The following is an 11,577-nucleotide window of genomic DNA, read 5'->3' on the forward strand; positions in this document are numbered from 1 at the left end:
AGAGAGCGGGGAGAGAGAGCGAGAGAGCGGGGAGAGAGAGCGAGAGAGCGGGGAGAGAGAGCGAGAGAGCGGGGAGAGAGAGCGAGAGAGCGGGGAGAGAGAGCGAGAGAGCGGGGAGAGAGAGCGAGAGAGCGGGGAGAGAGAGCGAGAGAGCGGGGAGAGAGAGCGAGAGAGCGGGGAGAGAGAGCGAGAGAGCGGGGAGAGAGAGCGAGAGAGCGGGGAGAGAGAGCGAGAGAGCGGGGAGAGAGAGCGAGAGAGCGGGGAGAGAGAGCGAGAGAGCGGGGAGAGAGAGCGAGAGAGCGGGGAGAGAGAGCGAGAGAGCGGGGAGAGAGAGCGAGAGAGCGGGGAGAGAGAGCGAGAGAGCGGGGAGAGAGAGCGAGAGAGCGGGGAGAGAGAGCGAGAGAGCGGGGAGAGAGAGCGAGAGAGCGGGGAGAGAGAGCGAGAGAGCGGGGAGAGAGAGTGAGAGAGCGGGGAGAGAGAGTGAGAGAGCGGGGAGAGAGAGTGAGAGAGCGGGGAGAGAGAGTGAGAGAGCGGGGAGAGAGAGTGAGAGAGCGGGGAGAGAGAGTGAGAGAGCGGGGAGAGAGAGTGAGAGAGCGGGGAGAGAGAGTGAGAGAAGCGGGGAGAGAGAGTGAGAGAAGCGGGGAGAGGGAGGGAGAGCGGGGAGAGGGAGGGAGAGCGGGGAGAGGGAGGGAGAGCGGGGAGAGGGAGGGAGAGCGGGGAGAGGGAGGGAGAGCGGGGAGAGGGAGGGAGAGCGGGGAGAGGGAGGGAGAGCGGGGAGAGGGAGGGAGAGCGGGGAGAGGGAGGGAGAGCGGGGAGAGGGAGGGAGAGCGGGGAGAGGAGAGGGAGGGAGAGCGGGGAGAGGGAGGGAGAGCGGGGAGAGGGAGGGAGAGCGGGGAGAGGGAGGGAGAGCGGGGAGAGAGAGGGAGAGCGGGGAGAGAGAGGGAGAGCGGGGAGAGAGAGGGAGAGCGGGGAGTGAGAGGGAGAGCGGGGAGAGAGAGGGAGAGCGGGGAGAGAGAGGGAGAGCGGGGAAAGAGAGGGAGAGCGGGGAGAGAGAGGGAGAGCGGGGAGAGAGAGGGAGAGCGGGGAGAGAGAGGGAGAGCGGGGAGAGAGAGGGAGAGCGGGGAGAGAGAGGGAGAGCGGGGAGAGAGAGGGAGAGCGGGGAGAGAGAGGGAGAGCGGGGAGAGAGAGGGTGGGGAGAGAGAGAGCGAGAAAGTGGTGATGGCGATAGAGAGCGAGAGAGAGAGAGAGAGAGAAATAGAAATAGAAATAGAAAGAAAATGAGGAGATTTAAGGACACACACATTTTCTTGCATGCCTTATTGTTGCTGGGCATGCCAGGCAGGAGTCATGAAGATCCTGGGAAGATCAGGCAGTGTGAGTGAAGGGTGTTGCAGCGATTGGAAGGTGGGATAGCTTTGTCATTTAGTTTTCGGAATTATTCAGTCTTTAATGTCTAATTATTAACAATTATTCACACACTGAGGCAGATGGGGGCACATCTCGGAAAATATATCTTGAAGTTGCAACATGATTGGGCAGAGACTCTGTTGTTGGATTGTAAAATCGGTGGTTAGTGGTGTGCCACAGGGATCGGTGCTGGGACCACAACTGTTTACAATATACATAGATGACCTGGAAGAGGGGACAGAGTGTAGTGTAACAAAATTTCCAGATGACACAAAGATTAGTGGGAAAGCGGGTTGTGTAGAGGACACAGAGAGGCTGCAAAGAGATTTGGATAGGTTAAGCGAATGGGCTAAGGTTTGGCAGATGGAATACAATGTCAGAAAATGTGAGGTCATCCACCTTGGGAAAAAAAACAGTAAAAGGGAATATTATTTGAATGGGGAGAAATTACAACATGCTGCGGTGCAGAGGGACCTGGGGGTCCTTGTGCATGAAACTCTTTTAGGACTAAACAAAAAACATTAAACCGTGCCCCCCGATCTGGGGGAAACACCAACATTTACAAGGCCCTTTTTTTATTTTTTGGGGGGTTTTTTTGGGCACAGAATCAATTTTTTTTCCAAGTGCCCCCTATAAAAGGGGAGGGGGACACTAAAAGCACCGGAAAGTTAGTTTGCAGGTGCAGCAGGTAATCAGGAAGGCGAATGGAATGTTGGCCTTCATTGCGAGAGGGATGGAGTACAAAAGCAGGGAGGTCCTGCTGCAACTGTATAGGGTATTGGTGAGGCCGCACCTGGAGTACTGCGTGCAGTTTTGGTCACCTTACTTAAGGAAGGATATACTAGCTTTGGAGGGGTTACAGAGACGATTCACTAAGCTGATTCCGGAGATGAGGGGGTTACCTTATGATGATAGATTGAGTAGACTGGGTCTTTACTCGTTGGGAGTTCAGAAGGATGAGGAGTGATCTTATAGAAACATTTAAAATAATGAAGGTGATAGACAGGATAGAGGCAGAGAGGTTGTTTCCACTGGTCGGGGAGACTAGAACTAGGGGGCACAGCCTCAAAATACGGGGGAGCCAATTTAAAACCGAGTTGAGAGGGAATTTCTTCTTTCAGAGGGTTATGAATCTGTAGAATTCTCTGCCCAAGGAAGCAGTTGAGGCTAGCTCATTGAATATATTCAAATCACAGATAGATAGATTTTTAACCAATAAGGAAATTAAGGGTTACGGGGAGCGGGCGGGTAAGTGGAGCTGAGTCCACGGCCAGATCAGCCATGATCTTGTTGAATGGCGGAGCAGGCTCGAGGGGCTAGATGGCCTGCTCCTGTTCCTAATTCTTATGTTCTTATTAATGTTGGGGAAGTCCAGAACCAGGGGTCACAGTCTAAGGATAAGGGGTAAGCCATTTAGGACCGAGATGAGGAAAAACTTCTTCACCCAGAGAGTGGTGAACCTGTGGAATTCTCTACCACAGAAAGTTGTTGAGGCCAATTCACTAAATATATTCAAAAAGGAGTTAGATGTAGTCCTTACTACTAGGGGGATCAATGGGTATGGCGAGAAAGCAGGAATGGGGTACTGAAGTTGCATGTTCAGCCATGAACTCATTGAATGGCGGTGCAGGCTCGAAGGGCCGAATGGCCTACTCCTGCACCTATTTTCTATGTTTCTAAATGGAGAGAAAACTTTTGTGCAATATGATTGGTGAATAACGAAAGTAGAAAATAACCAATAAGAAAGGAGAATAAAAACAGACGTAGCCAATCAGAAAGACTCAATGGTCACGACAAAGACGAGATTTTATTAAAAAGATAAATACCTTCAGAGTTTGGTAGTCCTGGATTTTCTGTTGGAACAATCCGAGCACGTTCTTTTTCTGAAGCCAGGTTATGTCCTCCAGCACCTTACAGCTGAGTGAAGTTCTAGCGCAGCCCATCACCTCTTCATGACCATCACTCTCACAATCGTCACCTTTCTTCCTGACCGAGACTTGCAGCTGATGGTCGGCGTTGGTCTGCGTCAAGCACAGGCCGAGAGACCACAGCTGATCGGGAAACGCTTGGCCTGACGGAAGCTGGAGGGTGAACTCGCCCAGCAGCGCTCGCCACTCGTCGCCCGAGTGGCTTGGGGAGACGGTGAGGCGCGGCTGGGTGGAAGCACTTGGCGCGAAGGCTCCCCCCTCGGCCTCAGCCGCAGCGGAGACGTGCGGCGGCCCGTTCAGTTGCGGCGTGCTGAGCCGGCCTGGGTCGGCCTCGCCGCGTCCCGAGACACTCGAGCCTGCAGCTGGGGGATCGCCGCTGCCGTCCGGTGCACCAGGTGTCTGCGGCTCCCTCACGTCGTCGTACATGTTCCAGCTCAGCTTTCTCTTCATCTCCTCGCCCACCCGCATCGGGGCTGCGCGCTTCCTTCTGTTGCTCATCGTACCCGTGAGCTGTGTGCTGCTTCACAGCTGCAACAAAGAGCAAGAACGTGAACAGCCTTCCCAGTAAAAAGGTTGTGTGAAGCCATCCGTTATTACTCTGACCCTTTAGTTAGGAACATAGGAGCAGAAGTAGCCCATTCCACCCCTCGAGCCTGCTCCGCCATTCAATTAGATCACGGCTGATCTGTATCTTAACTCCATCTACCCTCCTTGGCTCCTCATCCCTTAATACTCTTGCCTGACAAAAAGCTATCAATCTCACTGTTGACATTTTGAATTGATCCCCCCAGCCTCAACAGCTTTTGGGGGAAGAGTGTTCCAGATTTCCTTTGTGTGAAGAAGTGCTTCCTGACATCACCCCTGAACGGCACAGCACAGCACCACCAGAGGAAATAGTTTCTCTCGATCCACCCTATCAACTCCTTAAACATCGCAATTAGATCACCCCTTAACCTTCTAAACTCGAGGGAACACAAGCCCAGTCTGTGCAAGCCGTCCTCATAATTTAACCCTTTTAATCCTAACATCATTCAATTATAGTCATTTGCTTTTCCTGTTGCTTGAAGAGATGTTGGAGCTATAGGCACACAAGTCACTTAGTGTATGGAAAGCACGCAAAAGCAAACCAAATAGCCAAGATTTAGCAGCAATGGAGAGGGCCCAGAATGCAGCAGTACCAAGGAGGCAGTTTGTGAGCCTTGCAGTTGAGTGAAAGGACCCACAAGTGTGAGCTGCAAGTGACTCTGTATAAAAACCTGATGATCGCTTTGGAAGTTTTCTATCTGAGGTAAGTAAAGTCTCTTCCGGTACATTCTGGATTGTCTGTTAATTACTTTCTTAGTGCCAGTTATGAAAACACTTAAAATTTATCTTCGAAAAGATGATTCAGCTCAGATTGTTTTCAGGTTTTTATATCCAATAAACTGTAATTGTTTCACAAACGTTTAGCATTTTCACTTTGACTATATGGGGCTTACAAAGTGCTGGTAGTGTGAGTATTCATTCAACTAGGAAAGGGAAGAAGCTTAACTACACTTGGGAGCAAAGGACAAGGACTGGGGCTGGTCATGATTGTCAGGGAAAGCAGCTGATCCGAATCAACTGTAACATCCACAGAAAACCACAGATTTAAAGTTATTCATTGAGCTAGTATCTACTTTTTGTGGGAGAGAGTTCCACACTTCTACAACCTTTTGTGTGAAGAAGTGTTTCTGAACTTCTCTCGTGAATGGCTTGGCTCTGATTTTAAGATTATGTCCCCTTGTCCTGGACTTCCCCACCAGTGGATAAAGTTTCTCCCTATTTACCCTATCAAGTATTTTCAAAATCCTAAAAACCTCAACCAAATCACCCCTTAATCTTCTATATTCCAGAGAATACAAGCCTAGTTCATGTAATCTCTCCTCAATATCTAACCCTTTGACCCTGGTAACATTCTGGTGAATCTGCGCAGCACTCCTTCCAAGGCCAGTATATCCTTTCTAAGGTGCAGTGCCCACAACTGTACACAGTACTCCACATGTGGTCTAAACAGGGCTTTTTAATAGCTGTAGCAAAACATCCTATCCTTTATATTCTAGATCTCTTGATATAAAGGCAAATATTCTTTTAGTCTTTTTAATTTTTTTTTATACCGCTACATTTTAGTGATCTGCGTACGTGGACCCATAAATCTCTTTTGATCTCCATCGGTCCTAGCTTTTCACCATTTAAATAATACTCGGATCTATGCTTTTTTGGCCCAAAATGGACGACCTCACAGTTACCTGCGTTGAAATTCATCTGCCACAGTTTTGCACACGCACTTAATCTAGCAATGTCTCTTTGTAAAATTATGCTCCCATCTACACGACTTGCTATGCCACCAATCTTTGTCAGCGACAAACTTGGATATATGGCTCTCTCTCGTGTTATCCAAGTCTGTAAATAAATATAGTGAATAGCTGAGGCCCCAGCACAGATTCTTGTGCAACATCACTCACCACGATACACACCAGAAAGTACAACTGCTGCTGATCAGTTTGTCTGAGATAGCACATTGAACACTTCAGAAAACCGCTTACTCCTGCTAATTCAAAATCGTTTTCTTTCACGAAAATTTTTTTATTATCCAATCATTTGAATTAAGCAGGAAATAAGACAAAGTGGGGATTTAATGCTCAGGAGAAGATCGTGTGAATCAAACAACTTTTAATCAAAATTATTTTGCAGATTAAACAATTATGAGCGTAATCTTTCTCTCTTGTAACGTTAAGCAGTTCTCAATTGGAGCAACTAATAACAGCTTCACTCGTTGAAACGTACCTAGATTGAAACAAAATTGCTCGCCGGCATGTTTTGAAACTAGGTGGAAATACAGAGAGACTCAGAAATCCTGGTAGATGATGGGGATAGAGACAGCCTGCCGATTGCAGTGAGAGAATCCTATTGATGCATGCTGGAAAACCATGGCCACGACACGCACTCAGACAGCATCCGCACCTTGCAGCTGTTAAGATTGATAGCTGTGGAGAAAAATAGGACGTTAAATTCAAGCACAGACTGCAGAAATTGTTTTTTTTTTCAATAGTTTTAGGTTCAAAACCTTATCTTAATAGGACAGGAGGCTGAGGGTACAAAAAGGTGGATAAAACATGTTTTAAAGAACATTTTCAGCAATTTGGTTGGCTTGCATCGGTTGTCTCCTTACCAAGGAATTTCCATATGGTCAAAATTCAATTCATACAATTAAGTGACAATTAATAAAAATGCACACAGCAAATCATGTAGAAAAATGTGAATTGACCTGGAATTGCATATTGCACTAGAGTGTCAACTGTGGCTCGGTGGGTAGCACTCTGAGTCAGAAGTTTGTGGGTTCAAGTCCCACTTCACAGGCTTGAGCACATGAATCTAGGCTGACATGTCGGAGGTGCCATCTTTCGGATGAAACCAAGGCCCCAGCTGTCCTCTCAGGTGGACGTAAATGTTCCCATGGCACTATTTCAAAGAAGGGCAGGGAAGTTATCCCCGGTGTCCTGGTCAATATTTATCCCTCAATCAACATCATAAAAAACAGATTATCTGTTCATTGTCACATTGCTGTATATGGGAGCTTGCTTGTGTGCAAATTGGCTGCTGTGTTTCTCACATTATAACAGTGACGACACTTCAAAAGTACTTCATTGGCTGTAAAGCGCTTTGGGATGTCCGGTGGTCGTGAAAAGCGCTATATAAATCCAAGTCTGTCTTTCTTTCCCATGACGTCCCAAACCATTTTACACCAAATTAATTACTTCTGACGAAGGGTCAGCGACCTGAAACTCTGCTTTTCTCTCCACATATGCTGCCTGACCTGCTGAGATTTTCAGCATTTTCTGTTTTTATTTCAGATTTCAGCATCCGCAGTATTTTGCTTTTGTAAATACTTCTGAAGTTTAGTCACTTGTTTTGTACATAGCAAAAGAAATGAATAACCAGGAAATCTGTTTTTGGTGGTATTGGTTGAGATGAATGTTCTTCGCTGAATAGCGCTATCTAAACAGGCAGATGCATCCTCAGTTTAACGTCTCAGCCAAAAGCTGACAGTACAGCACTCCCTCAGTACTTCCATTGGAGGGAGCAGCGTGCGACAGCATACCACTGCAGGGAGCAGCGTGTGCTTCTGCAGGAGGGCAACGGCTGCGGAGCCAGGTCGCTGACTGCAGTGCGGGCAAGCACAGCAGGAGGGGAAAAGGAACAAGAGTTTGTAGCGGGAAGTGACCTGGGCTCAGGGGCAGCACGGGCCCAGCCCACACTGCGATATGTGTAGGTCCGTGCAGCAGAGCTGGTCTCCAGTCGTTTTGGATAATCCTTGCCGCTGGACCAAGACCGAGCTGTGTCAGGCCCGTGTGGTGGCTGGTGTGCAACGGCCACCACACGTTAAAAAAAATCCACACACAGGCATCTTCCACCCTTCAGGATGTAGTTCAGTATCTGGAATATTAGGTCCTTCATTGAAACACCTGTGAACTCATCGCTTTTTGGCTTGGAAGCAAGTCATCCTCGCTTCGAGGGACTGCCTCTGATGATGGACTGCTTGGATTATGTGCTGAAGGCTCTGGATTACCACTGAGCCACGGCTGACACTAATCAGACTGGATATTGCAGTCAGTCTAACAATACAAAGCGCTATCAATTTAACACCAACAGAATTTGCACCCGGTTTAATATTAATAACAGGAATTACACTCAATTTAAAACAAATAGCATACATTACACTGTTTGGCACTAAAAACACATATTACAAAGCCTAACAGAAAGACTTGCATTTAAATAGCGCCTTTCCTGACCACCGGACGTCCCAAAGCGCTTTATTGCCAGTTCCAGTTTGTTTTTGGAGTGCAGTCACTGTTGTGATACACGAGGCCGGCAGCCAATTTGCGCACAGCAAGCTCCCACAAACAGCAATGCGATAATAGCCAGATAATCTGGGTTTTTTTTTGTTTTGTTGATGGAGGAAAGGGAGAACTCCCCCGTTCTTCTTCGAAATAGTGCCGTGGGATCTTTCACATCCGCCTGAGAGCAGACAGAGCCTCGGCACCTCCGACAGTGCGGCACTCCCTCAGCACTGCACTGAGAGTGTCGGCCTAGGTTTATGTGCTCCCGTCGCTGGAGTGGGACTTCAACCCACAACCTCCGGACTGAAAGGCGAGAGTGCGGCCCACACTGGACAGTGCACTGCTGCCACTGATGGTTGGGTCTCTTCCCCTCCCCCGAGCCCCCCGAGCCGGGCAGTACGCCCCCCCCCGAGCCGGGCACTGCCCCTCACCCTCTCACCCCGGGGTGGGTCCGCTGTGCTGTGCCGAGCCGCACTGACCCGGAAGCGGTCTGTGCCCCGGAAGCAGCCGCTTGCGGCCCAGGCCCAGCCCCGCGCCATGGAGGGCCGCTATGTCTCTCAGAAGATCAGCCGCTCCCGCTGGCGCCCCGTGTCCGGCTCCAGACTGCAGGCGCCCGAGTGCTTCGCCACCGGATCCTGGGATGCTGAGGTGGGACCGGCGGGGGGGGAGTGGGGGAGAGAGAGGGATTTGGGGGGGAGAGAGAGAGGGATTGGGGGGATAGTGGGGGGGGGAGAGAGAGGGATTTGGGGGGGGGAGAGAGAGGGATTTGGGGGGGAGAGAGAGAGGGATTGGGGGGATAGTGGGGGGGGAGGAGAGAGAGGGATTGGGGGGATAGTGGGGGGGGGGAGAGAGAGAGGGATTGGGGGATAGTGGGGGGGGGAGAGAGGGATAGTGGGATTTGGGGGGGAGAGAGAGAGGGATTGGGGGGATAGTGGGGGGGGGGAGAGAGGGATTTGGGGGGATAGTGGGGGGGGGGAGAGAGGGATTTGGGGGGGAGAGAGAGAGGGATTGGGGGGATAGTGGGGGGGGGAGAGAGGGATTTGGGGGGGAGAGAGAGAGGGATTGGGGGGATAGTGGGGGGGGGGGGGGAGAGGGATTGGGGGGATAGGGGGGGGGGGGGAGAGAGGGATTGGGGGGATAGTGGGGGGGGGGAGAGAGGGATTGGGGGGATAGTGGGGGGGGAGAGAGGGATTGGGGGGATAGTGGGGGGGGGGAGAGAGGGATTGGGGGGATAGTGGGGGGGGAGAGGGATTGGGGGGATAGTGGGGGGGGAGAGAGGGATTGGGGGGATAGTGGGGGGGGAGAGAGGGATTGGGGGGATAGTGGGGGGGAGAGAGAGAGAGGGATTGGGGGGGGAGAGAGAGAGGGATAGTGGGGGGGGGAGAGAGGGATTGGGGGGGAAGGAGAGAGAGGGATTTGGGGGGGAAGAGAGGGATGTGGGGGGGGGAAGAGAGGGATGTGGGGGGGGGGAGAGAGGGATTGGGGGGGAGAGAGATTGGGGATTTGGGGGGGGAGAGAGAGTTTGGGGGATTGGGGGGGGAGAGAGATTGGGGGGGGAGAGAAGGGGGAAGTGGGGGGGGAAGAGAGAGATTGGGGGGGAAGAGAGAGATTGGGGGGGAGAGAGAGATTGGGGGGGAGTGGGGGGGAGAGAGAGATTGGGGGGGAGTGGGGGGGGAGAAGAGAGATTGGGGGGGGAGTGGGGGGGGAGAAGAGAGATTGGGGGGGAGTGGGGGGGGGAGAGAGATTGGGGGGGAGTGGGGGGGGAGAGAGATTGGGGGGGAGTGGGGGGGGAGAGAGAGAGATTGGGGGGGAGTGGGGGGGGAAGAGAGAGATTGGGGGGGAATGGGGGGAGAGATTGGGGGAGTGGGGGGGGGGAGAGAGAGAGATTGGGGGGAGTGGGGCGGGGGAGAGAGAGATTGGGGGCGAGTGGGGGGGGGGAGAGAGAGAGATTGGGGGGGGAGAGAGAGAGAGAGATTGGGGGGATTGGGGGGGGGGAAGAGAGTTGGGGGGAGTGGGGGGGGCGAGAAAGAGTTTGGGGGGGAGTGGGGGGGGCGAGAAAGAGATTGGGGGGAGTGGGGGGGGCGAGAGAGAGATTGGGGGGGAGTGGGGGGGGGCGAGAGAGAGATTGGGGGGGAGTGGGGGGGGGGAGAGAGAGAGGACTGGGCGGGGGAGGGGAGAGAGAGAGAGACTGGGGGGCAGAGGGGGGGAGAGAGAGAGAGAGACTGGTGGGGGGAGACTTGGGGGGGGGGGGGGAGAGAGACTGGGGGGGGGGGAGAGAGACTGGGAGAGACTGGGGGGGGGAGAGAGAGACTGGGGGGTCGAGAGACTGGGGGGAGGAGGGGGAGAGAGAGACTGGGGGGGGGAGGGGGAGAGAGAGACTGGGGGGGGGAGGGGGGAGAGAGAGACTGGGGTGGAGGGGGGAGAGAGACTGAGGGGGGAGAGAGAGACTGGGGTGGAGGGGGAGAGAGAGAGAGATGGGGGGGAGGGGGGAGAGAGACTGAGGGGGGAGAGAGATGGGGGGGAGGGGGGAGAGAGACTGGGGGGGGGAAGGGGAGAGAGAGACTGGGGGGTAAGGGGAGAGAGAGTGACGGGGAGGGGAGAGAGAGACTGGGGGGGGAGAGAGAGAGACGGGGGGGGAGGGGAGACAGAGAGACGGGGGAGTAGAGAGACAGATACAGGGGGCGGGGAGAGAGACGGGGCGGGAGAGAGACGGTGGGGGGGGAGAGTGAGAGAGAGAGAGAGAGACGGGGGGGGGGGGGAGATGAGAGAGAGACTCGGGAGGGAGAGAGAAAGAGAGAGAGAGAGAGAGAGACGGGGGGGGAGATGAGAGAGAGAGAGAGAGGGATAGAGAGAGAGACGGGGGTTGGGGGGGAGAGAGAGAGAGCGAGAGAGAGAGAGACGGGGGTTGGGGGGAGAGAGAGACGGGGGTTGGGGGGGAGAGAGAGAGAGAGACGGGGGTTGGGGGGGAGAGAGAGAGAGAGAGAGATAGTGACGGGGGTTGGGGAGGGATAGATAGAGAGAGAGACGGGGGTGGGGGGGAGAGAGAGCGAGAGAGAGAGAGAGACGGGGGTTGGGGGGAGAGAGAGAGAGAGACGGGGGTTGGGGGGGAGAGAGAGAGAGAGAGAGACGGGGGTTGGGGGGGAGAGAGAGAGAGAGAGAGAGACGGGGGTTGGGGGGGGGGGAGAGAGAGAGAGACGGGGGGTGGGGGGGGGAGAGAAGAGAGACGGGGGTTGGGGGGGGAGAGAGAGAGAGAGACGGGGGTTGGGGGGGAGAGAGAGAGAGAGAAGGACGGGGGTTGGGGGGGGAGAGAGAGAGAGAGAGAGGGGGGGGACGGGGTTGGGGGGGGGAGATGAGAGAGGAGAGAGAGAGAGACGGGGGGGGAG

At 53.3% G+C, this 11,577-nt stretch overlaps 2 protein-coding genes across 8 annotated transcripts in view; one reads left to right on the top strand and one right to left on the bottom strand.

Moving 5' to 3' along the window:
• Positions 1–8,679, bottom strand: part of shprh (SNF2 histone linker PHD RING helicase) — a 154,977-nt gene extending 146,298 nt beyond the window's left edge. For 4 of the 7 annotated variants that reach the window (XR_011593821.1, XM_070884804.1, XM_070884808.1 and 1 more), the window contains exons 1-3: positions 8,124–8,565; positions 6,141–6,340; positions 3,234–3,863 (exon numbers count right to left, since the gene is read on the bottom strand). Coding sequence is in view for 6 of the 7 variants with exons in the window: in XM_070884804.1 (XP_070740905.1) it covers positions 3,234–3,833 (600 nt within the window). In the remaining variant the exon portion in view is untranslated. Of the gene's footprint in view, positions 1–3,233; positions 3,864–6,140; positions 6,341–6,621; positions 6,780–8,123; positions 8,566–8,625 lie in introns of those variants that run through there. The other 3 variants (XM_070884805.1, XM_070884807.1, XM_070884806.1) reach the window with 3 other exon arrangements.
• A 4-nt stretch (positions 8,680–8,683) lies between these two features.
• The window catches only part of nup43 (nucleoporin 43), a 29,083-nt gene continuing 26,189 nt past the window's right edge, over positions 8,684–11,577 (top strand). Inside the window, exon 1 of the mRNA XM_070884811.1 lies at positions 8,684–8,842. Coding sequence (XP_070740912.1) covers positions 8,732–8,842 — 111 coding nt within the window. The 5' untranslated portion in view covers positions 8,684–8,731. The remainder of the gene's footprint in view (positions 8,843–11,577) is intronic.

Source organism: Pristiophorus japonicus, chromosome 7 (genome assembly GCF_044704955.1).
Source record: "Pristiophorus japonicus isolate sPriJap1 chromosome 7, sPriJap1.hap1, whole genome shotgun sequence".
In the NCBI taxonomy this organism is placed as follows: Eukaryota; Metazoa; Chordata; class Chondrichthyes; family Pristiophoridae; genus Pristiophorus; species Pristiophorus japonicus.